At 39.8% G+C, this 25373-nt stretch overlaps 3 protein-coding genes, 1 long non-coding RNA gene and 1 pseudogene across 6 annotated transcripts; 2 read left to right on the forward strand and 3 right to left on the reverse strand.

Moving 5' to 3' along the window:
- Positions 1 to 163: 163 nt before the first annotated feature.
- On the reverse strand, positions 164 to 7821 carry LOC141828353 (uncharacterized). 3 transcript variants are annotated; one of them, XM_074715775.1, is made up of 5 exons: positions 7676 to 7821; positions 7172 to 7551; positions 6343 to 7044; positions 4308 to 5363; positions 164 to 3612 (listed from the first exon to the last, which is right to left on the reverse strand). In XM_074715775.1, the coding sequence occupies exons 2-5, from the start codon at positions 7344 to 7346 to the stop codon at positions 698 to 700; spliced, it is 4848 nt and encodes a 1615-aa protein (XP_074571876.1). In that variant the 5' UTR covers positions 7347 to 7551; positions 7676 to 7821; the 3' UTR covers positions 164 to 697. The 3 variants fall into 3 exon arrangements, with proteins under 3 accessions (XP_074571876.1, XP_074571875.1, XP_074571877.1); XM_074715774.1 differs by having other exon boundaries at positions 164 to 3615; XM_074715776.1 differs by lacking the exons at positions 7172 to 7551; positions 7676 to 7821 and having other exon boundaries at positions 164 to 3615; positions 4308 to 5338; positions 6343 to 6491.
- A 5478-nt stretch (positions 7822 to 13299) lies between these two features.
- LOC141828007 (fasciclin-like arabinogalactan protein 11) lies at positions 13300 to 15460 on the forward strand (annotated as a pseudogene).
- Positions 15461 to 15544: 84 nt separating this feature from the next.
- Positions 15545 to 16492, reverse strand: LOC141828008 (uncharacterized protein At4g08330, chloroplastic-like). Its single transcript, XM_074715358.1, has 2 exons — positions 16281 to 16492; positions 15545 to 16192 (listed from the first exon to the last, which is right to left on the reverse strand). Exons 1-2 carry the CDS (start codon positions 16367 to 16369, stop codon positions 15796 to 15798), a joined length of 486 nt encoding a protein of 161 aa, XP_074571459.1. The 5' UTR covers positions 16370 to 16492; the 3' UTR covers positions 15545 to 15795.
- Positions 16493 to 18074: 1582 nt separating this feature from the next.
- LOC141828075 (protein FAR1-RELATED SEQUENCE 6-like) lies at positions 18075 to 20801 on the reverse strand. The gene is made up of 2 exons (XM_074715432.1): positions 20541 to 20801; positions 18075 to 20375 (listed from the first exon to the last, which is right to left on the reverse strand). Exon 2 carries the CDS (start codon positions 20370 to 20372, stop codon positions 18318 to 18320), a length of 2055 nt encoding a protein of 684 aa, XP_074571533.1. The 5' UTR covers positions 20373 to 20375; positions 20541 to 20801; the 3' UTR covers positions 18075 to 18317.
- A 278-nt stretch (positions 20802 to 21079) lies between these two features.
- Positions 21080 to 23918, forward strand: LOC141826118 (uncharacterized). The gene is made up of 3 exons (XR_012601615.1): positions 21080 to 21170; positions 23409 to 23488; positions 23568 to 23918. It is a non-coding gene; the product is annotated as an uncharacterized LOC141826118 (long non-coding RNA).
- The last annotated feature ends 1455 nt before the right edge of the window (positions 23919 to 25373 follow it).

Genomic DNA, 25373 nt, shown 5'->3' on the forward strand with positions numbered 1-25373 from the left:
AGCACATAGCTAGCTCTAGTAAATCCTAAACAAAAAAGCACCCTCAAAGGTATAGTACAGCAGTAAAGTACTCAAAACAGCAATTAAAATATCAGAGTTCGAATTTCAAATGGGACGAACATCCTAAAACCCTAAACCCTAAACATCATCATCGCTTTCTACATTCATAAAATACTATCACCTCTTAATCTTGAAATTATTTACAAACAAGTAGATTTTCATATAGTAAACTATCAAAAAACTGGATAATAAACACACTATTCAGGACAAAGCTTATAACAAAAAACATAAGAAGGAAAGAAACATGCACCTGAATACCTGATTGAATCCACCAACTACAAATCATAAGAACATTTAAGAATTTTTTTCAAACCAATTTGAACTTTTGCCCTGATGCCACGCAATCCCACAAGGCTAAAGTGATCAATTTCTTTTCCTGCTCATTCATGTGTCAACCTGATTTTGTATACGTGATGAAGAACATACAAAATCCTGGTCTATCAGGTGAGCAAAGAATGGAGGAAAGCAGAGCCCATGTCATTATGGTCAGTCAGGAATGGGAATCCCACTTCCCTGTTTAATTTGATACAAGTTACAAAGAGTAAATATGATACAAATAGGCGACGTGACTGAGTAAAGATCCATCCTACATGACCATCCTGTTCTACCACCCTTCCTACTCAATCAAGCCTTCCTACTATCTAGTTCCTGAATCTCCTTGCCACGGTTCTGCATCACTGCCATATAGGTTTGCCCTCGCAGCAAAATGCATCTTCAGGGCAGCAACTGGATCGGACACACCTCCACTGCCAACCAACATTCCTCCTCCCAGCATGTTTGTACCCAGAGGCATTACCCTAACTTGCTGCTGAAACCCTGGGATCGTCTCGGTTCTAGTCCTCTTCTGCAGCTCAGGAATGTTCTGTATTTGCTTCATATTAGAAGACATTTGCTGCACATGGGATTGCTGATGTTCCAGCACAACACCATTACAACTTGGAATACCATCTTTAGCTGGATAATGCGATATGATAGTTGGGCTGCCTTGATACTTTAAAAACATCGCAGCAGTATCCGGCAATGAAGAAAAACCAGTCTGTATTCTCTTGCCATCCCAGAAACCATAAGTTGTCTCCAAGTTTACTCGGCATGCACTAGCATTTGAGACTAATTGACTAGCACTTTTAACATTATCAAGAGGAGTCATTTTTAAAGCACCATCCATCTTAGGCAATGATAGTTTTTTATCACTTTCGGGGAAGGAAGAATCGGATTTCTGTGAAGAAGATGTGACACTAAGAATTTTTCCAAACAGTTTGACATCTCCAGGTTTGTGTTCCTCTACCTTGGCACCAGCATTCTTGGAACATGTTCTAAACTCAGCATCTGATTGATTTTCGCTTCTTGCAGGATGTAATGGAGCTGACCCCGAATGCAGAGTGGAAACATTGCTTTTGTCCCAGTGCTTATCAGATGAAAACAAATGAGTCAATTGGGAGGCTCCATTTTTCATGGTTTCCACCTGAAGCTGACTTGGTTTCTTGCCTGCATGAATGTTTGTTTCCACATTGGCTTCCTGTTTTAATGATTGCAGTGGATAGCCTCGAAGAATATGCATATTCTGATCGACTTGGCTGAGAGGCAAGTTTCTGAGCATATACTGTTGGCTCAGATCTCGTTTTGTCAAATTTTGATGCCTGTGCTCCTCAAAGTTTAAAGTAGTCTCATACAAGTTAGGAGAACCACCAAAACATATATTAGCTGGATCTGACATAAATGAATTCAGCGGCAAAGAATGGGCGTTTTCCTGCTTCAATGTGGCCCGGGGTTTCTTTGCAGCAGATGGGTGTGTATCAACTTGTATTTGCCCCTGAGTGTTGGAATCAGAGGTCAGACGGTGATAACCATTGGCTTTAGGTGCTGAGACTATTGGAGGCACACTTTGAACTGAATCTTTCATAGACCAAAGACGACCATCGCCATTGGCTGTGAAATTAACATTTATCAATTTTTTGTTTGACAACTCAACCTCCCGATCATGTGGTGGTTTTATATCTACTTCCTTTTCCATACTTCCAGAAGGAAAACATCCAGCAATACCTGCATCAGTAACCAAACTAGCAGTTTGCCGATTTGACTCTCCTTCTAGGCATTCTTCAACTTGTTCACTTTTTCTGATTGAAACAATATGCTCAGGCAGAGAAACAACACTATTAATTCCCTCAAGTTTTGCTTCTCTATCAGCAGAATCTGCAGCCTCATGAAGCTTCACAGCTTCACATGCTGATGAAGTAATGCTTTCCTTTAGAGGTACATCAGATTGAAGGTCATCCCCGCTGCCTGTCTGCTTGACATCATGAACAATAGACACCTGCCTGTCTACTTCATCCCTAAAATCTGCCAGACTAGGTCTAACTGATACATTCTCAGCCTGCTCATTTGATCTTTCAGTTTTGACCTGGAAATCAGTGCTTGCAGAATAATCATTCCCCTCAAAATCATTTTTGACATGGAAATCAGTGCTTGCAGAATGTTCAATCCCTTCATAACTGGCTCCAACTAAAGGCTGGGAGACATCCTCGTCAATTTTGGAACAGGATTGAGTACTACAGATTCCAGAGTTCATCTCTGCAAAGCAAGCATCATCTGTATCACTTCTTCCTCCATTTGTTAGACTTACTGGTGTAATCCCATTGGCACAACCTTGATGAATAGCATCAAGAGAAAGGCACTTTCGAGCCTTACTGAAGAAGATCTTGCATTGTTCCCGTGACCTTGTCTTCATGTAACTTGAGATGCTTGTAAAATCCTTGCCGTACATGCTCAAAGCTTGGATAAACAATGCTTTTTCCTCATCTGTCCAATCAGCCGAGTCCAATTCTCCACAGCCCTCGTCTGAACAGGTATCCTCCTCATCCAAGCTCTCCTCATCCTTCATATTCTTAGCAGGATCAATAGAACTGGTACCATATGGGCTGACAGACTCAGCAGATACCAAGCCACAAATGCCTGCTAATACATCAGCAGCTATAAGCTCTCTTTCTTGAGCAGATGTGTGCTCATTCTTACTACTTCCAGCATGCTTTTCGATCCTTGCAGTATCTTGATTGTGTAACACCATAACTGATGCAGCTCCCAACAAATCAAGAGATGCAGCACTTGTTTTATTATTCCAGTTCTTTCCTGATGCTACAAGGTATGTATTGGCTGGTAAGGATTGCTGTTGCTTTCTGAGATCTAAAGATTTCTTCACGTCTTTGAAACTCTCTGACTTGTGGCTTTTGTAATAAAATTCAATGCAGTCTGCTGTAGTTTTATGATCCAGAAAGGAAGAGATCTTAGTAAAATCTTTACCATACCTAGCAAGCATCTCCTTGAAAACTTCTTTCTCAACATGTGACCATGGGTTTATCATTCCCCTTTCTTGCTCAGAAGCCACAGGATCTTCTATTAATCCATTGTGGGTAACAAACTTACTGTAACTTCGATCCCTCTTATTTAATAGCATTGCTGGCATCTTCAAATTATTTCTACAAATCTTGATTTGTGAATCCAATAGAAATGTGCTTGTAAAGTTCATTATTTCTGTTGTAGGAACAAGGGTTAAGTTACCTGCTGTGATTGTAATGAAATTATCAGATGAAAACAATTAGAAAATAGAACAGATGAATGTTTGTATGAAAATTTTGGGAACTAAAAAATGGTAAAAAGAAAAGGAACTGAAATAGAATGACACATAACATGTAAGAGAGAGAGAAAAATGCCAGCTTACTTAAAAATGCATTTCATAGCCAAAAGATATTTGACAAGGAATTTTCATTTATTCGATCTACCTTGACAAGGACAAAGCAGCAGACTGACTATTTCTGAAATACCAAATCTAGAATTGAAAATATGTTGAGAGGATATAAGCTGCTAACTCTAACAAATATATATGTCACAAGCTGCTGATGATAAAAACATTTGAAATAAAATATTGGTAACTATAAATGCTAAGTGAGAATATATAAAGGAAGCAAAAGACAACAATCTATGAGCTGTACAATAAAGATTTTTTTTTGAATTTTTTTAATCAAAGTTCATTTTAATAAAACAACTCTTTAGTAAACTAAATCTTCAGAAACTACTAGAGAAAGAATCAAGTGGGCTCATGAAACTTGGCAAAACAGGGACAAGTTAAAGTACAGAGCTGTTCCACTACAAAGGTTTAGTGATCCAGATGATTAGAGTGATGGGGGTAGATTAAAATCTTGCAAGGTAAATTATACAAACAAAAAATCAAAAGAAATAATAAATTTAAAACTAACCAGGCAAAGCAGACTGTGATCGGATTGAAGAACGTTGCTTTTGAGAACCATTTAGCAAAGACCGGTTGCTATGTTCAGTCCGCTTGCTTGACTTAGTTCGAAGCTTTTTTATTGAAAGTAAGCGCAGGTCCTCCCTCCACAAGTGATGTAATGCCCTAAATTTAAGAGTAAGAACTCTCTCTCTGAATTTTAGTTGACGCTTTGCAATGGCAAGCTTCTCTTTGACTTTCAACTCATGCTTGCGGCATGAAGTAAAATTAACAAATCCCCAAACATCTGAGCAAGGCAGATCTTTAGAGAATGTTGGAGATTCTGTCTTTCTTTGTGTCATACCACCAGAGCCTATTAAAACACTGTTATTCATAAAACTAGGACTCTCAGCTTCAGATGGAACCATTGGCTTCCCCCCTCCATGTGAGTCTGCCATCTCCAATAGTTCACTAGCTTTCCAAGTTTCAGCTTCATTTGACGACAGAGTTGAGACCATTTTCTCCATGCTACAAACAGGGAGTTCCTTTTCTAAAGGAGGCAATACTGTTTCTTTGACAACAGTATTATGTTCATCAAGTCTACTGGAAGGCCTGTGCTCATGGTCGTCAAACAAGGACTCTTCTATGCATTTCACCTGCTGTTCCTTCAAATCCTTGGATTCATTTGATAAATCATCCAATGACCTTCTACTTAGCAGAGAAGCAGAATCATCTTCAGATGTCAAGGAACCTTGATAAGCATTAGCTTTAGTATCACAAGTAATTGCCTTGAGCTCCTTTTCTAGTAAATCAATTTTATTCTCAATTTTTTCAAATGCATTTGAAACTTGCGACTTCAATTTTGACAATTTGTTTGTAGCAGAATGCCTCATTAAATTGGGATCGCCGCCAAATGCATCCTCTGATTGAAATAGATCAACTAGAAGGGAATCCAACGAACTGATAGGATTAACTTCCAGATTATCCAAATTAGCAAGGATTTCCTCATAGAAAGAAGGAAATGATGATACATGCAAATCATCGTTATCATTATAACCAACCCTGCTGCAAAGTTTATCTTCAGTGCCTGTTGTAATATCAAGACCAAACCATACAAATAACTAAGTGAAACAAAGATAAGTCAGGTTTTAAGTATATGAACATTCTTAGTTAAGCTTAAGTCCTTAGAGATCTTCAAATTTCAAACCGAACATGACTATCGAGTATGATCATGATTTACAGAGAATATACATACCAAACAAGCACATTGAAGGTTTTGGAACAGTTTATAGTAAATTTGGAGATGTATGATTTCTTATACAAAATATCTGATGGAAAATGTAAAGAACTCAAATTAACAAAATGTGTTGTTAAACCGATGTTTGAAGAATTACATCTACATGTACAATTGCTGATACAATTAGTCTTGCCATCGGAAGTGTAGGCCTCTATTGGTGAAGGTCATGTGAGGGCCAGATTGATCATGCAGATGTTTAAGTGAACCTTTAACATTAATGACTAAATGAGGCTGATCACATTAATGAATCAATTTTGCAAAGATATGGTTACAGGCAGATTGTAATGAGTGAACCTTCTGGGGCCACAACACGTGTCGATATTAAAAGAGTTTTATATACAACTATGTTTGAGTCACAACAATGAAGAAAGGATGAAATGAAATTAGTTGTAAATTGAATAATTACTAGAAATGTCCGCCTCTAAAAAATTAACGAATCACACCAAATGGTCACATACCAATCACCATATCTGTATCTGGTAATCAGCCTCATATAGTTAAATAGACTACTAAATAACACTTGTAGCTTATAATATACCAATCGCCATATCCATATCTTTGCTCAATTCAATAACATAAATTAATATGATCAAAGCCTAGGGCAGCCACAGGTTAGGTAGGTACTAATCCGTTTCAGATAAACTGAATATAGCTGAAGGAATTAATTCCATTAACGATAATGTGCTACACATCTAAGCTGGGCCAGGAATAACAGGATAGGTTCATGGTATTACGAGAAGAAAAATCCATCAAGAGGGTGTCAACTCACCTGGTGATGAGCTGCAAGTTGCAGAAGATGGAGTCGAGGGCGACAAGCATTGAGAAATACCACCTACTGAAGGTTCTGTAGATCCTACTACCTTCTGCTTCTCGTACTTAGCAAGCCCTTGGCCCCATCCAAGTCTTGGCTTCTTCGGTGCACTTTCATTTGAAGCAAGAGAAGCTACTGGAGACCGGGTAGGAGTTTCCTTCTCAAGTGGTAACGCTACCTCAGTTCCAGCATTCTCCGTTTCAGATCTTCCTGTCTTAGTTGAGGTCGGACGGTTCCATTTCTTCCAGGGTATTGAACCCAGAGAATTGTCCTGATGATTAAATTTGTGAACTGTGCTCAAGTCATCCTCGATACAATCAATTTTGTCGTTCTTTTTTAGGGGAGAGGTCTGAGATGTTGAAGAAATCGGGGCGCTGACTGGCCTCTGAGAGGGCGCATGGGTTTCCTGAAGGTGTTGCTGTCTGGGGAAATCACTAACATCCCAATATGGGGGTCGCCGAAATGATCCTCGGTTCTCCCTGTTGCATCCCACACTGCTGCTGCTGCTACTGCTGCGGTAGCTGCTGAAGTATCTAGCAGAAGACGGCCTAAAGCCATCATCTTCCGACCAAATTCTGTCAGAGCGCGATGGTGTGGATCCGTGACCAATGAAATCTTCCGGGTAAACCTGGTGGAAACTTCCGCCCTGCCGGTAATGACCTATAAAACAAAACATCCGCAAATTGGAACGGAAAGAGGAAGCACAACGGAAATCGACAAAAAAAAAAGGCGCAAGATACGACTAAGACGTCTCAGATCTGCGAGGCAAAGAGCTCGAGACACCTACCAGAGAGGGATCGGCGAGGGGAGCCACGAGAAAAGTCACGGGACCCGTGGTAGGGTTCCCTCCACCTCGTGGCAAACGAGGATCCGCCACCGCCAAGGGAATCCCCGCGTTCGTGCTTCCTGTGGTCCTTGAAGCCGTACTCCTTCCTCTCCCATGGCAACGGCTCGGGAGGCATCAATTTCCTCAACTCCAAAGAGCATCGATTTCCAAAATACCACAGGAGATATAAAAAACGCCACAAACCCTAGGAAGCTGCCTGCGATCCAAAATCCTTCCTCAGATTCAGCCAATCCGTGGAGTCTCCACCGAAGGGCGGATCCAGGAAGGAAACCAAATCCACCCCAATAACACTCCTTTTCCTAAGGATTCTTCTCCTGTCCCTGATTAGAAAAGCACAAAACAAAACAAAAAAGTAAGGACCGACACCTATTCCTTCCAGACGCCGAAAGAAATCAAAAGGGCGAGCCTTTTGTGACCTCCGAGGCAGAAAGCTAAAGGGACTACCAGCCGGCTCCGCCTTCCGACGGTCTTCTCCGGCAGTCTCCCCGTTCTCGATAAGTAAACGGGCAGATGCGGCGCGATACGATGCGAAGAGGAAGAGAACGAGGGCGAGAACGGAGACGAAGAGGAGGAAACGTGAGCGGATGAAAGGATAGCGCCACAGCCTGGACTTCAATGCTGCTCCGCAGGCGCCGTTAACCCGTTTTTAATTCCTCTTCACGTCCGCAAAAAATATTTGCGCCACATTTCACGGACCCCCCTCTATTTAATTTAATTTCATCTTTTCCTCTCCCCCACCTCTTTCCAGATTGCCCCCTCCTTTAATCTCCAAATGAATTAAATAATTTATTAAATTGATAGAAGTTTATTTAAATAATTTATTAAATTAAACAAATAAAATCTCGAGTTAATTGCCCTATTCCTCTTTTCTATGTTTGCTAAGTCAATAAATATTAAATTGTATATTATTTGTTTTGATTTATTTTATTATTTTTCACATCAAAATCGAATTGAAACAGTTTGCTTTCGATTCATTTTTATGAATTCAATTATTTTATTTTGTTTTTAAAATAAATAGCAAGCTTTTGCTGGCGAAGGGTAAATTTGTTAATTTGATGAATAGTACGGTGATTTCAGCTAAAACATAAAAATAATGGACTGATTCAGTTATTTTATTTCCATCACCGTAACTGCCGCATCGTGCTATCAGAAATCACCAACTGGACACAGACTAGGACTGATTTGTTCATTATACAATAAAAAGAGGGTGTTTGGGCAAAAAGATCGCTAGGGTTACGAGATTCTTCGATCGATGGGCGCGGCGTGGTCGGTCAACCGCCACGCGGGCCGTGCGTGCACCGCACGTGCGAATGATGAGGCAGGAAATCTTTCTCCAAAACACTCAAACTCCACCTCTTTCTCTCTCTCTCTATTTATTTTTCTTTATTTTTCTATTTAATATTTATTTAGTCTTAATGAGAAGGAAAGTTTGGCTGCATGGAGGAAAAAGACTGGAGAAGTGGAATATAAAACGCATTACATAAATTAAATATAATAATATAATACATCTATATATTATGTATAATCAATTAACTAATTGATAAAATAAAAACAAAATGGATGACTTTCAAGGGTGGTCTTGTCTTTATCCTCAACTAGTAGCCCTTGTGCTTGCGTCACTCTAATAATTTAACTAAAAAAATCCTCAACTGACAATAATTGCACTAAAATTTTGAGGTCACATGTTTAATACAATATGTTTTGACTTGGATCATTTAAATTATTATGCTGAGAATATTAAGGGTGGAAAAGAAGGATCCAAACTTTGTTTGAGATTTTTTTCTTTGTGAGGATTGGCACTAAAGAGCTAAATATTATAGAAATATATATATATAATTGATACAAAAATTTTAAACAAGGGATGAACTCAAGAGGTCTACCTTCAAACTCCACATCCATAATTTTGATTCTGCAACTCAGCCTTAACTCCATATCAGCAACCCAAATCCAGGAGGAATTACTGCATCAAGGAACACAAAAGAGCATACTTATCAGTAAAGAAAGCTATATAACCACATCTTGTCATTCAGCAATTCATTTTCGAGAAATTTGTATAAAAACTTTTGAGACAGTATCATAAGCAGCATACATCAGAATACATAAATCTGAACTTGGAGTAAGAAGTTACTGAATAAATCTGCAAAGAAAAGGAATACCAAGTTTGGGAATCGACAGTAACGTAGGGACTCGCAGGATAACTCAAGATCAGATGTCGGCATCAAGCAGGTTATCAGAAATCATGCTGAGTTTCAGTATGATACAGAGAAAAAATAAATGTAAATATGTGAAATTTGAGAGACACTTTTAACAACCGTAAAGATTAGAGCCAATGAGCAAATCAAAAAAACAATTGAATTGAAGAAAATGCTTTTTAAAAGGTAAGGACAGATTTCCATTGCATCCTTTATGACAATTTGAAAGCAGTCTATATGTGAAAAGTGTAACTTCTCCCTTCCATGTTTTCTCTAATTTCTAGTTCATGTTACAAACTCTAGGACTGCCTGCATGCTACTAGAAGCCAAGGATGCCTATAGCCTAGTAGAAAAGCCTGCTACCTCACATGTGAACTAAGTTGTGGTAGAAAAACCTTCAGGATACTCAAGTTGGATTAGAAAAGACGAGGCGATTCATAACCAAATTGGAATTTTACAACACATCATTCTTAACTACATAACTACATGTTCATATTCAATCTTAAAGGAATTAGGCTATTTTGCTTTTCGTAATATCAACCTAAGAAGAATTGATACATTGAAAGTCTCAAGTTCAACTCTAGGAATGCCTTTGTATCTGGTCTTATAATGATGGTGTCAACTAGCTCAATTGGGATCGAAATCCGCCTTCACTCAAATGTTGTGAGTGATTGAGGCCTCTCATAACTACTCTTTCCAAAGAAAACCTGGTTTTATAATTTATTCCTCTTTTCCTTTCTCTTCATATGCAAAAGGAAGTTAATCAAGAACACTATCTATTGTATGCATATTGTATCTTGATAATTTAACAACGCGCAAAAGATTTGAAGAAGCAAATTGGAACATATACTTCGAAAATGTGCAGGGGCATTAACTGTGTTTATTTAGACAGTATGTACAGGATATGCATACGTTTCTTTGAATCTGTGTAGTTTTGGCATCTTTATTTGTCTCACCGTTAGTTCTAATCTCACTTTACATGAAAAATAATTAACCATCAAAATATAGCCTTCATATCATCAATGATTTATATGTCAACTCAATGAAGACATGTTTTTCTCATTATCTCGAACCTCTGACCCTATCAAGGTCTCGAAAGAAGATTACAGGGACTTTCAAGTTAACTTGCTTTTGTAATCATGCAGTATCAATTTCTTTGCACCAAATTGCATACAACACGGGTCTTTATTGTCAGTAGATATATTAATTGAACACTTAATATGGATAATACTTACAGCAGCAGAAAGAGCAACATCAAACATGAAAAATGATAATCTTGCCAGCTCCAAAAAAAGGTGCTTTATGTCCATTCAGTGGAGTGTGAGTCCTTAAGCAAAATCACTCTAGAATGCAGTTTAAGGTGAGTTGATAATAACAAATACATGAGGATGGGCAGGTAAAATGTTAATTAGGGGGATGAAATTATGAGTTGTGTTGGAATTCAGTCTTTGACTGAAATGGTTGGATTTTGGTTCCATGCTAGAATGTCAACACATAGTATCAGTGATGAATTGAAACTGGAGGAAGGAGATGAAGAAGAAGAAAAAGAGAACGACTATACATCAATTAGCAATTAAATTAAAAATAAATTTTATTAAACATAATTGGTACAACAAAAACACAAGAGATTATAAATGCTGATTAGTTTCAGATTTCTATAATTAATCGTAATGATACATTTTAATGGTATTATGTGGTACAATACAAAATTTAAATTTCATACGGCATGTAAGCTAAGTACAATGGACTGTAAATCTTTCTTACAAACTTTAAGAATATACATGCACAACAACAAATGGTTCAAACTAGCTTAACTGAAAAGATCAAACAACGCAATATCGATTTAGAAGGCACAATTCCTCAGAGGTAATTTGTGATGTAAGATTAGTTACAATTACAATTGTTTATCAGTTTGTTTCAATTTCATCGTCATGGCATCTTGTTAAAGTTGACTAGTTAATCTCAAAATATTTCTCAATACTAAAATGGACCCATAAAAAAAAGCTAAATTTACCGGTGGCATGGTAGGTGGTACGGCGACATCGCCGGCTGGGACCAGTCACTCGGGCTTGCCTCCGCTAGATTCGTCGTTTGACGGATTGAGGTTAAAGAATGATAGCTCCAATCGGAAGTATCCGGCTGTCGATTTCTTTCGAGGGCCTTCCTCTCAGTGGATTCAGAAGAGGAATCGCCAGGATTTGGGGCAAAAAGCCTGTCTTTGACAGATATGTGCGGCAACAAATCCCACAGTCGACAATGCAATCTTGCATACTAATCGGCAATGCCCAACCTAAATCCATCGCTTTTCGCTTCTTATTCAAGGCAGATAAAGAGGGCTGCTACAGGACCACTAACCCAATACGGAAGGAAGGGTTGAAGCACGTGACGGTAAGGGCTCTTTCATCCACACACTTCTCCGGCGAGCACGACGAGCTTGCTGACCTAAAACAGAATCAAAGCCCCAAGCCTTGAAACAGAAGCATCAAATCGGCGAGCCGAGCAGGAGCGCATGCTATCAGCTTAAGGAAGCGGCCGAACTGCAACGAACGATGACTCATCGGCGCGTTCCTTCTTCTTCGATGCGGTGCCAAGCTCGGTCGATTTCTTCCCCAGCTTGGCTAGGTCGCCGGGAAATCGCCGTTTTCGGAAATCGACGGCGAGGCGCAGATCAAGCGAACCGGAATCTGATGGAAGAGGAATCGGATGATCTGGCGCTGAATAATAAGTAAATATATATTTATTTTATATGATTTTTTATTAATATGATTCACCCACATAAATTATCATAAATTAATTATAATTTTACTAAATAATTAGAGATAAACCTTATTTATTCATCCACAAATATTGCATACTTACAAGTTTAATTATATTTCTTTTTAACACCTTTAGTAAAAAGTGAAATTCATCATCCTAACGGTCCACACGATCATCTATGAAAAGATAAATCGAGAAGTTACAATTGACCACGACAGAAGGAGGAGATTGTCTCGAATTCACAGATATTCGATTCTTATCCACTTCAGCAGTTCTATTCCATCGTAATCAACTCAACTATGCTCCGGGAGCCTATCTCCACATTGACGGTAGCTTTATGCTATAAACTTGACTGTCTTTTATAATATATATAGTTAACTTATCTTGGTCATTCCCTTTCTATTATGCAAGCATTGATTCACTTGGGTCTCGGTTGATAAATCTACAACCTATTAGCCGAGCCCGAGCCCGAGCCCGAGCCCGAGCCTGAGCCCGAGTGCGAGCGGCCGAACCCGATCTCGACGTTTTTCAATACTACATCATCCGAGCACTCTTTCTCGACACACTTGAGGCCCAGAAGCTTTTCAGAGCTGCCAGTGATGAACCAAATGCACAGAGACATACCACCAAGACTTTCACTGACCTTGGGGGCCTTAAACAGCACACCACCACACTGCAAAGGCAGACAACCTAACAAGAGCCTCAGAAGCAACTAGCTGGAAAAAGATATCACTCGCTCCGATCCACCTCCACGCCGATCATGAGATCGAAGCATTGTGAAAGCTCGTCGATCTTCTGAACATTACTATGTGTTTGATCACCATGTCGCTCCAGAACCTGAGAAAACACATTTAGTAAGTGCAGTGTAACATCAGAACCTTATGGTTAGCTCAAACAATAAGGAAGGCACCTTTCACCACCTGAAAATTATTTTACAGCTGCAATTGACACTTCGATCTCTTGATATGCAACCTTAATGAAGACTAGCTAGCGACGAAGTGGAAAGGGAAACTGAAACTGGATAGCTTGGTTCTAACTCCAACAGAGCTTACTGAAATGTATGATTGCATGAAGCTTTTTGAGAAAGAAATAGCAAAAATAGCTGGAGAGTCCTATCATATGACCCACCACATTCATTCTCCTCACTTCACCTTTAGTATAAAACCACCCTTCTCATTCCAAGCAACAATGCACAAGAAGCAGAAGAAGAGACCGAAGACATGCAAGGCTTGAGAATCTGCTTGCTTCGTTTTTGTAGCTGCTCGACTGGTCACTGAAAGTATAGCTCAGCTAGCAGAAGCTCCGGCTCCAGCAGGCCCTCCGAACATCACTGCCATTTTCGACAAGGCAGGACAGTTTGGGACGTTCATGCGCCTACTCAGGAGCACACACGTCGGCGATCAGATAACCAACCAGCTGAACAACTCCATCAATGGCATAACGATATTTGCACCCAATGACAATGCTTTCTCCAGCCTCCCTCCAGGTACAATAAACTCCCTCACGGATCAGCAGCAAGTTGCATTGATCCAATTCCATGAGCTTCCTTACCTCGTCTCGCTAGCTCAGTTCCAAACGATAAGCAACCCTGTGAGAACACAGGCAGGTGATGTTAACAATGGTAGGTATCCATTGAATGTGACAGCCATTGGAGACCAGGTGAATATATCAACAGGAATCATCAAAACCACGATTGCACACACCGTGTATTCGGATGACCAGCTAGTCGTGTATGAGGTTGACGATGTGCTCCTCCCAATAGAAATCTTTGGACCACCAGCTCCTGCCGCTGCACCTGCACCAGTCAAGTCAAAAAAGAAGGGAAGTTCAATTGCCGAAAGCCCTTTGGGTGCGGATGCATCTGCTGCTGTGGACTTGAATTGGGGAACATCAGGTGCCATCTTATCTGTAGCTGGATCTATCTTCCTCATTTGGAGGCTCTGAGAATCCTCCTCCTCAATATTTTGAATGAGTTAAATTGATGTTTACTTGTACGTGGAGGATCGAATTTGTTTAGTATATGTTATTGCTTCTTTATTTTCACCCCTTTTATTCAATTTATCTTTGCTGTGGATTTGGTAATGTTGTTTCATTCATAAGTCATCTTTGAATATAAAGAAAGTGGCAGCATCTTATTCTTGTTCAGAAGCTCTAACTAACAAACATTGAGTCGAATTTTAATATCATATCTATACAAATCATCCAAAAGAGGGAAATTTCACTTCAAAAGACATTTCCTAATACACCACAAGATTTCCCAAAAGAAGTGAATATTGAGAAGAACACAACTATACTTGTACAACAAGAAAATAATAACAAGATCATTACAGAATTATGCCTCTATCGTTCTTCGGTCACGTTCAACCTTTTTTAATTCCATTTGTTTGAAGTTACAAAGTATAACAAGATCCTAAATTCTCAACAATATAAAAAGGAGGTGTATTTGCTATTTACCTAAAACTTTGAAACTCTTTTCAAAATCATAATTCACTTCTTAAGTAGCAACCATAGTAGGCAATTGCAGGGAGATCTCTACCTTACCAGCTTACCCACCATTTTGCAGAAAGTACAAATTGAAAAAGGAGTTAGATGTGGAGCTTGCTTAAACATGAAGCAATCACTACAACTAATTAGAACACTCTTTTCATAAACCGACATGTTTCATGAACACCAAAACTAATGATACCAAACAAAAAATGGTTGGAATTTGCAAGTTTAGTTGACAATATTATCAAGATACTTGGCTAGTTCGCACGGTTTCAGCTGAAATGTTGCTTTCATTGACAATTTCTGCCCAAAAACCCATTAAAAGTGGGCCAATGCCAAAAAGTCTACACCAAAGTAGCACTCTACTTCTCTTGGTTCAACGACTAGCCACGAATCGTAAACAATGTTCAAAGATAATCTCCCTAGCCAAACATAGTTCATGATGAAACTTCACTAGGATAGGTATTGTCCAGTTTAGATGTTTCAAACCAAACCAAAAGTTTAGATTACTAATTTTCAGATCAAAATCAAACCTAACTAAAACTAGCAAGAGTACCAAGGGCCATTTCTTAAGTATCATTTTGGTTTGAGCCAAACAAACAAACTTTAATATATTTTGGATGTTTAATCTGGCATATTGAACTTAAAAGGAAATTGAGTAAATCATATATTCCTGAAACTCATCTTGATTTCCACCTTGTATTCTTAGAGCAATTCATATACAATGAGACAGCACAAGTTTTTGGGTAGATAGGAACTTCCAAACAAGAAATTAAAGGTTTAGATATGGTTTTGACTTGGTCTGAATTGAGATATCTATAGCTATGCACGAGTAGCATACTGAATCTGATTTGGCAATCAACAGAATACAACAAAGTAAATCCTTGTAAAACAACAAATTTCATTCATAGGTATCTTCTTCTTCACACACGCACATTGGAATGATATCTACATATGCCAACCGCAATCAAAACTTTGTACATTTGATGTCCGAATCAGAGATAAAACAAAAAACCCAATCAAAAGAACAATTCTGGCCCAAACATATTCAACCACTGCATTACAAACTAACTTCTTTCATCTCAAATATGCATCTGCTTAGGAAGCATTTCTAGAAGTTGATGAACATCAAACGGAGAGAGGAATACCTGAATTGTCCCAAGACAATGGCTGCAGAGCCTTAATCTTGATGTCATATTTCTTCCACGCGACCTCCCCGTTTCCAGAGCCGGAGTCGGAGCTATCAGAGACAACCGGCGAAGTGACACCGTCCTGGTGACCAACGCCGACGAAATTCCGACAGTTTCGGCAGAACAATTTGGTCCTCCGCCTCATCAATCCCCAGGACTGCCAAGACTCGAAGTACGGCCGGCAACGAAGCTCCTCGACTTGAGAAAACCGACTCTCGTCCACGGACACGAAGGAAACGATCCCCTTCTTGATGGACTTCCTGTACTTGGCACCGATATTGGTCATGTACCGATCGGCGGAGCTCAGGTTGAGCGCGTAGCCACAAGAGCCACAGCTGCGTTCAAAAACAACACGAGGCAACGAATTTATTAGTAAAAAAACATTTTTTTCGAACATGGATGATCTGTGGGTGAATTTCTAACCAGTAGGAGACGAATCGAGGGGATACGAGGGACTCGGACGCGCTCTCGGCCGGGGTCTGGGGTCTTTCGAGGTCGCCGCGGAAAGCCATTGGCGGAGGCGGACGATGATGCGGGAGATGTGTCGATAAAGGCGAAGCCGCGTTTTAAGGAGGGGATAGCAAAGGGAGGATTGGAGACGGTCGGCGCAGGAATAACCGAGTGGGTTGCGCGGCGGAGACGACGGCGGCGAACGTGGGAACATGCGCTGGCCGACCTAATTAATTTAGGTGTTAGCAAGAAGAGGCCGATGATGGACGAGGGAGAAAACCACAGCTGGACTTTACGATTCGTGCGGCATGATTTGACGCTCGACAGCTGTTGACTTGATCCCGCCGTGCGGTCGCGTGGACGCGGAAGCTACGGACAGAGGAGGATGGAGATCCACGCGAGCGGCGTCGGCGGAGCCGAAGAGTAGGCGTGGAGAAGAATGCAACAGCAAGATCGAGGGCGGCAGCGGCGGTGGGAGAGGCCACGGGCGGAGACAGCGGCGTCGGCGGAACCGGTAGAAGATGCAGGATCACATGGTGCTTGCCAACCAACGGCATACAAACGTGTCATTCGTCGAGACTGCCACGTGGCATCGTATTCTTATTATTCAACCGAATTTATATAAAGTTTGCAACAATGCACCTAAATTTTATTTACATTCTCAACACACCCTCGTTTTAACTTTTATGTTCTTTTACACCCTCGCCACCCGCAAGCGACACAAACACTGGCCTTTTCTTTTCTACTGTTCCGGCTAATACACAGTGAATGATTCCAACAATGGTTCAAAACTCACCGACATGCACACTCCTGTGATGAGACTGCGAAAAAGAAGAAGCCTGCAAAGTACTCAAAAAGAGGATTAGAATGACACAGAGGTGGATCCCGACAAGACACTCCGACACTCGAGTTAAAGTTCGACGCAAGAAAGGAGTTTAATGGCTTGGAAAAATTAGGATTTATGTGTGCGTACCTATACCTATGGGCATGAATTACCTTTTTATAATAGCCGATCTCTGAAATATTAGCAACTATTTCAGAAAATTCTAACATACTTGTTCTGTTCTAAAAAGATTCTGTAAACATGTTCCTATTTTTTTTTAGAGAATCGGCTCTGTATTCTTCGGTTTAAACGGAACGGTCATATCTCTAGATAAGCATCACATGCCAAAGGTTGACTCTGTATATAGAAAGTGTGCCGAGATCGAGTCATGAAGTCGGTATATATCATAAGAAGTGTGTCGAGATCAAGTCATGAGGTCGGCATATGACACAGAAGGCATGCCGAGATCAAGTCATGAGGTCAGCCTAATGACGCAGGAGGCGTGTCGATACCAGGTTATAAGGTTGGCATGTGATGCAGGACACGTATAGAGACTAAGTCGTGAAGTCGGCACGTCATGCAGAAAGTGTGCAAAGGCTGTATTTAAAATAGTTATGAGATCGCCACATACTTTAGGAAACATACCGAGATTAAAATAGAAAGTCAGCACATGTTTTAAGAAGCATATCGGTCAGCACATATTTTAGGAAGCATATCAATATTGAAATAAAAAGTCGGCATATGCTTTAAGAAGCATATCGAGATCGAAGTAGAAAGTCAAGCATATACTTTAAAAAACATACCGAGATTGAAATAAAAAATCAGCATATGCTTTTTAGGAGATCAGGAATTTATTTGAGTTCATGAAATAATCTTCAATAATTAACCGATATTTATATTTACTCTATTTTTCTCATACTCCTTTTTATTCAAGGTCCATGTAATCAATAAATAACTCCGTAGGATCATCTACTAAGAACATATTTCGATATACACAAACGCTTCCTGCAAAAGGATCGAGCCAATCGATTAGGCACTCGGAATACAATAATAATCATCGCAACAATCTACAACTACATCGATAACACTATGAACACAATGCCTACATGGAAGAATGAACCATAGTAAATACCAACTTTTCGTGGTCCTGGACTCTCGTTGAAAGTCGAGGTTAAGGTACATGTTTTCTAAGGGATCACTGAAAAGGTTGAGTAGCAACAGCCATTGGGTCGGCCGGCGGAGGTGGCGGCAGCGGCGGCGATATTAAACTTTTGCCTGAACTGTTCGATGAAATCCAATGCTACTTGTGTGTTCTCTTCAGATGTGCTTCCAAAGTCGGCAAAGATGAGAGACTTCCTCGATATTAAATCGTATCGCTGCATCTGCGGAGTCGCGTTCCAATTGTTATAGCTGACCTTCACTTTCGTGTGCTCCCTCCTCAAGTCCTTCCTCCATCTCGGAAGAATGTACTTGTACGACGGCACTGAATAAACTCCTTTCACTGTGAGCAATGTGATGATATGTCGACACAGAATTCCTCGAAACTCAAACAATCGACAACTGCATCTGATATCGAACTCCGCCTGCTTGAAGTACACAGTGAAAACTACCTTTTGGTTGCTCGAGCCATTCTCTACCACCATGTCTTCTATGACTTCGTACACACCGAAGACATCTTCTTCTTTGAGGGAGTGAATGTAACAGAACATTTTCCCCTTGAACTCCTCCTGGGTTTCCTTGAATTTGCTATCGGTGTATGCTTGCTGGTATTGCTTCTCGATATTGTAGTGACTCACGCAGGGACACAAATAGTTGAAAGAGTTCAAATCTTCATGTAATTCTTTCTCAACTCTAACCCTCAAAGCTTTATCGTAGCGATCCAGGAACTGCTTCAGTGTTGTTTTAGAGTTTGCGTAGCCTTCGAAGAATGGATGAACACTCTCATTTCTCTGTACTGCAGACATCCCTGCCCAAAAACTGTCTTTTACATACACCGGAACCCACTGATGTCGATTGTCATACAATGTACTCAGCCATGGATTGCTTTCGAGACCATACTTCTGAATCATCTGGCCCCAACTGAAATCGAACTGTTCTTTGCGCATTGAATCATAGACTACATGCATCAAATTGGCATTCAGTGGTTCGAAGTTCGAATGGCAACTCAACTTCCCTGGAATTTTCTTGATTATATGCCCCAAACACCATCTGTGTCGAGTCTCTGGGAAAACAATCTCAACTGCCTTTTGAATGGCTATATCTTGATCAGTGATTATAGCACTCGGTGCATTGCCACACATGCAAGCAAGCAACTGCATGAACAACCAGACGAATGTCTCAGCATCTTCGCCGGATACTAACCCGCAACCGAAGAGGATCGGCTGGCCATGGTGGTTCATTCCGACAAAGGTAACAAGGGGAATATCGTATTTGTTCGTCAAGTGTGTGGTGTCAAAGGTAACAACATCGTTGAATGATTGGTATGCTACTCGACTTCTCTCATCTGCCCAGAAGATGTTTCTGATGCGGCCCTCCTCATTGAAGTCTACTGAGTGATAGAAATTCGAATTCTGCTCTTGCATACGATTGAAATAGTTGCAAACTGCTCCGGCATCTCCAACATCCAGGCACAACTTCCTTGCTTTGTCAATGTTGCTGATGTAGTTCTGGCACACCTTCTCCAAGGAAGGTTCGTCTTCTTGTCCTCCATATTCGATCGAAGAAGAAGAAGCAAGAGGCTTTGCCACATCAACTCCTCCAACTTCATCGACTTTCTCTCGTCGCCGCTTGATACTAGTAGTAACGCTCCTCCGGCGTGGAAGATACCGAACTCTAGTCGGACTCAGTTCATGGTTATGGTCGAGGAAGACAGAAGTAACTCTTGCAACCCCATCATCGTATACTCTTGCATTGAGCTTGGCATTGCATTCTATCTTCATCGTCAAGATTGGATTCACCAGCTTCTCGCGCTTACATCTCGATTTCCCACCGCGACCACATGAGAGTGTGACAAAATGCAACCTCCCCTGCTTGTCGTTCTTTGTCGACTTCTTGAACACCGGAAAACCTTCTTGATTGCCGTATGTTTTGTAGTACTCGTACAATTCATCTATGGACTTGAATATCATTCCGGCAGAGGGTGGCTCGACTGCATCCTTAACTTTCGGGGTGTCATCTAGCTTAACCATGCCTATGTTTATGCTCTCCTTTGGAGGCGTAGGCTCTTCCATCTCATCTTCCATGTCCTGCAAGAGTATCAGGCACCAATTGGAAGAAGCACATGGGAGATCAAATGTTGCACTTCTGGGGAAACCCTAATTGATAGGAAAGAACGAGCACAGCAAAACCCTAATTGCGAAACCCCTATAAAGCTTTATCCACAGTTTACTGGAAAAAAATGGCAGTTTTACCTTAACAGAAGTTGAAATTGATGTTAGGATCAACGGAGGCGGGAGGAGGTGACGCCAGCGGCTTCTGGCAACGAGAGACGGGGGGTGCGTGATGCGGAGGGGGGAAGAGCGCCGGAGCGGCGGGGAGCACGGAGGAACTTCCGATTAGTGGTGGGGATGGAGGTAGAGGAAAAGAATGGGAGGAGGAGGAGGAGGAGGAGGGCAGGAGGGGAAGAAGAGACGGTGCGGGCGGCGGAAGGAAGACGAGGTTCGTGTCCCGTGTTGGATCTGAAGTCGCGACTTCTTCGCGGCGTAAATCGTACGTGTGTCGTAAATCGTGGGTTTGAGCCTTGAGGAGGATTACTATTTTGGAACGTCTCCTCATAAATCTTCCCCTCGATGTACCTTCCGACGTGGCTACCTCTGGACCTCATTAATGATGGGACCCACTGGGTATGCTTACGTGATAACGGAAGGCACGAGCGACGATCGTCGAGAAGGACGCGACTCGTGCTGTAACTCGCGATCCGGTCATTTCGCATCGCCGAAAGGGGGAGGAGGAGATGGCGGAGAACGGCGGAGGGAGATCAAGGCGACCTCGACCTAAGACGAGGATGGAGGGTTTGGTCTTCGTCGAATTGGTGGTTGAAGGTAACCATAAGCTTTATTCTAGTAGAAAGTTCTCAAGTTCCTCCATTGCTCCCGAAGAATGATTGGTTTTCTTGATTCATGGCCTCATGCACATAAGTTGTTTGAGTGAATGCTGCATCGGGCAACTTTTTTTTTTTTGTTGAATGCAGATGATGTAAACTGTCCAACTATTTCGATGCATTAGCAATCGTAGTAGTTATAGAATTCGATCAAAAATGCAATCCAATCTGTATTTTACCCTAGGATTTTCTCTCTTTGCATGCATTAACATCGCACACAATGTCATTCGATCTTGATGTTGCTTGTATTACACATCCTTGATGTTGCATTACTCGTTCATGGCCGGCTCTTGCTCTGGAAACTTAGTTTCCTTGTTGTAGTGTTCCCTGCTCCTGTCTGGCCTGCTTGCACAATTGAATGCTTGTTCTTTGGTTTTTCATGCTTGAGACCAGGAATGGCAGTTACTCCCACCATTACCGGCCTCGACACATAGAAGTAGGGCAACTTTTCCATGTATGCAACACCTCGTTACTCACAACGATCCTCACAGTGACAAGCTTCCCCATCGGTGCTCAGTGAATGCTTATGGACAGCCTACAACCCACTGCAATGTCCAATTTTTTATACTAAGGTGGCTTGTGAGATGTAGAAATTGACCAGGCTTTGCTTTTTTGATACTCTTAACATTAGTGACTGAGGGGACAACAACCATCTCATGTCTAAACCCCTTGCATCTCCTAGTGTGCTTGACGGAGTTCTAGTATGAATCACTCTTGAACTCGTTGCTCCTGTCTCCTACAAGTGTGGGCAAGCAACAAGCCTGAGCTGAGTGATGTTTGTTACACCAACTGGTTGTGTCAACACTTGCATGGTGAGTAATTCGCATGCCATGAGGGGATCGTTGCGATCGCACGGTCAACTGTTGTCAAGTCACTTGATTCTATGTGCTTGATCTCTATGAAATGCAGCTATGTTGCAAACATAGGTTCCACTGCCTCAGCAAGAAGAAGAAAAGTGAACCATGTACTTGAAGTAAAGGGTCTATTCACAGTGGTAATCAAAAGTGTTGTATTAATAGAGTATCATGTTTGAGTCTTAATACCTGTCATATGAATAAGCAGCTTTTCTTAACCACGACTTGTTTCGAATTACTCAAACTATCTTCTATGATAAAGAAGTGTCTTCCATCAACTTCTTGAACTAAATTTTATGTAATGTTACTCAGACTATATACTTCTTTTCTAATACAATATATGTTGATGTCCATTAGAGTATTCCATCTGTCTTTTGGTGTCTGTATGGATTGACAATTTGACAATTTGATGTTTGCTGATGCATGTATTTATAGACTTAACTTAAATCTTTAAAGATAACTAATTGTGTCTAAATGGTTGATTTTATCTAAAATATAGACATAAGACTAGGTATGTCATCTACCAAGATATATCTTTTCTTTTTATTTAACAGATATAATGATGTTTTATTTTGTATTTGAACTTGTTAAGGCCACATTCTGGTTCTTAAGATCTCATGCAAGCAGATTACTTGACAAGAATTTCTTTCAGATGGCCCAGAAAGTGTTCCTATGAATCATGTTCAAGCCTGTTATGACTAGGTATGTGGGTATGTGTCCAAGGTTATTTTATTTTATTTTTTGAAAAAAAAAACTCTTTTATGCTTAAAAAATAGAATCTTACTAATTAGTTGTATTTTTTGGGAAAACATTTAGTAAATTATTGTTTTAGTATTTCAGAAATTTTTATTATAATTTTTTAATGCATTCTTAGTGTTCTATTTTTATATTTTTATTGATATATTCTTGGCTTGTTGGCTATTGGTGGGCCAAGTTGAACTTGACCGAACTAAGCCGTCTCGGTCCTAGGCTGCGCCTAGCTTACACACCTAGTTTGTGAGTCGGAGAGATTTGAAATCACAAGCAGTCGATCAAGAGCAAGGTGTGGATTGTCGATGGTAATCCATCATTGAGCTTAGGGTCCTCTTGAGGTGAGTACGATGTAATAACCTTTATCATATCTTGTTTTCTAAAGGGAAGAAATGCAAATTTAAAAAATCTTAGTTTAATTAAATATATTTTCATTTGATTTGGGCCCTATAATCTGAAATATGTCTATAATGAATAATTTTTTTAAGATTAAGCTTCTCTCTTCTGTGCATTGGGTTTGTTCTCGAATTCAAACATAGTTGAAGATATTCATGTCGTTTGTTGATCTTTTTCAGCAAGCGAATAGTGTTAAAAATCTATAGGAGAACACACCTTCCTCATTTCTCCAATGCCTACTCGACTCCCTACTAAACAGGTCAATCTATTAATATTTATTTTTCTATACAACATTTGATTTCATTTTCTCTACTGACCATCCCACTGAAATTTGATAGGTGAAACATGTTTGGATAGACTTCAGACAAACATCACAATTTGCAGGATCATTGTGTATTTGTGTTCCCATGCTGTGCTAGTGAAGTTTGACAAGTGAAGTGCTCTTTCCACATTATAGCCTTCACGGGTCCTCGACTGCGCCTTAGAAGAGGTTTGCTCACCCTACAAGCACAAAAAGGTTAAGCCTCAAGCACATATATAATGTATCCGGTGGATTAGCGAGGAGGCATAAAGAATGCCCTACCTTCGTGACGCTTATCGCACTTAATCCACGAGTCAAACTCTATAATTCGCATACAGGTCGACTTAACTTGAACCTGGCAGTGAGTTAAGAATATGGATTAGAGAAATAGAACACAATAAACTCATGTTCTTTTTTTCAGTCATATGTGAACGATATGACTGCTAGTTTTTTTTTTGTGATATGGATTCAGTTCATCAAGAATATGAGAGCATTAGTTGGACCCGTCAGTGAGTAGCAAAAGTCATATCCAATTGTAGCTTTTCTTGATCATGTTTAGTGTGCAGAATTAGTGTTCTTCCCTCAGTAAGCACTAAGCAGTAGTAGTTTATGATTACTCTCATTTACCACATTATATGTGAATTAGCCTCTTTAGCAAGTGAGAAATAAGTCAAGTCTTTCGAGTTATTTATTCGTATTTTTGTCGATATTTTCTGTCGCATATATCGGATGATGAAATTATTCTAATGTATTGGTCATTCAGTGATTCAACTTGTAGTTAAAATGAGTTTAAAGAAACAAAGTTGATGTTGATGTGCAATGTGGAATTTGGTGTCCTAGGTTTGAAACTTTAGTTTGTAGCTTATGAGCACAAACAAAACGTGAAAGTAGAATTTAGAACCAAGAGATTTGTGTGGCGACATAGATAATTCTATGCACTTAGGATAAAGCATTCGATTTAAAATAAAATTGAGCTAATCGATTTGTTTTTTTTAGACCAACTAAATTGATTGAATTTTATCATTAAAATGAAATAAAATTGGTTTATTCGGTTTGTAATCAAATTAATTAATTTTTTATATAAAATTTAATCGGGTTAATTAAAAAATTAAAAATTTTAATATTGAATTGATTTTTCAAATTTTAAAATAATTTTTTTTAAAAAAACTTCTAAATAAATAGAATTGAATTTTGGTTCTTCGATTTAATTGATGTCTACTCACCCCTACTTGCATGCACTAGGCCTAGCTAGAAGAGTGAATCAAATGATCGATGTGAACCTTACCGAACAAGGACGACAGCGAGAACTAAATGAGCACCATGTGCACTTCCATGTTCCACGCCTAAACAATAGTAGTCAATCTTTCCTTTCCTACTCCCTAATTCAACTCTCCTATCTGTTCCTTTCCCTTCCTCGTTTTCCTCGTGTTCTCCTTTTTCTCTACTTCCCATCATCCCTTTTCTCATTTTCCTTCCTAATCCAATTCTTTTTTCTTAACCTTATTTGAATAATTTTGAAAATGACCGATTCAATCCTATAAAATTTTTTATCAATCATCAAAATAAATTAAAAAATAAAAATAATATATTATTTCACAATCAATATTTTAAAATTATCTTTCCACTAGAAAAAATTAATCTGTAATATATCATATTTAAAAATCAATCCAATCTTATCGTTGCAGTCCGTAGTCCGGAGCCAATTCTTTCTTACTCTGCTAAATATAGTATCTATTTATATTGTAGGTGATATTAACTTTATTATAAATATTTTAAATTATAATAGGACAAAAATTAAAGAGCATCCATTGTTTATATTTTAGTCAGAATGGGAGATTTTATT

This window comes from Curcuma longa, chromosome 4, assembly GCF_044706935.1.
Source record: "Curcuma longa cultivar G26 ecotype Majalengka, Jawa Barat chromosome 4, ITB_CL_G26_1.1, whole genome shotgun sequence".
In the NCBI taxonomy this organism is placed as follows: domain Eukaryota; kingdom Viridiplantae; phylum Streptophyta; class Magnoliopsida; order Zingiberales; family Zingiberaceae; genus Curcuma; species Curcuma longa.

Coding starts and splice junctions, on each gene's coding strand:
- LOC141828353 (XM_074715774.1), bottom strand. CDS start 7,346: ATGCCTCCCGAGCCGTTGCCATGGGAGAGGAAGGAGTACGGCTTCAAG. Junction 7,045..7,171: donor CCCTCGCCGATCCCTCTCTG/GTAGGTGTCTCG, acceptor TTTGTTTTATAG/GTCATTACCGGCAGGGCGGA. Junction 3,616..4,307: donor ATCACAGTCTGCTTTGCCTG/GTTAGTTTTAAA, acceptor TTACAATCACAG/CAGGTAACTTAACCCTTGTT.
- LOC141828008 (XM_074715358.1), bottom strand. CDS start 16,369: ATGGCTTTCCGCGGCGACCTCGAAAGACCCCAGACCCCGGCCGAGAGC. Junction 16,193..16,280: donor CCTCGATTCGTCTCCTACTG/GTTAGAAATTCA, acceptor TTTTGAACGCAG/CTGTGGCTCTTGTGGCTACG.
- LOC141828075 (XM_074715432.1), bottom strand. CDS start 20,372: ATGGAAGATGAGATGGAAGAGCCTACGCCTCCAAAGGAGAGCATAAAC.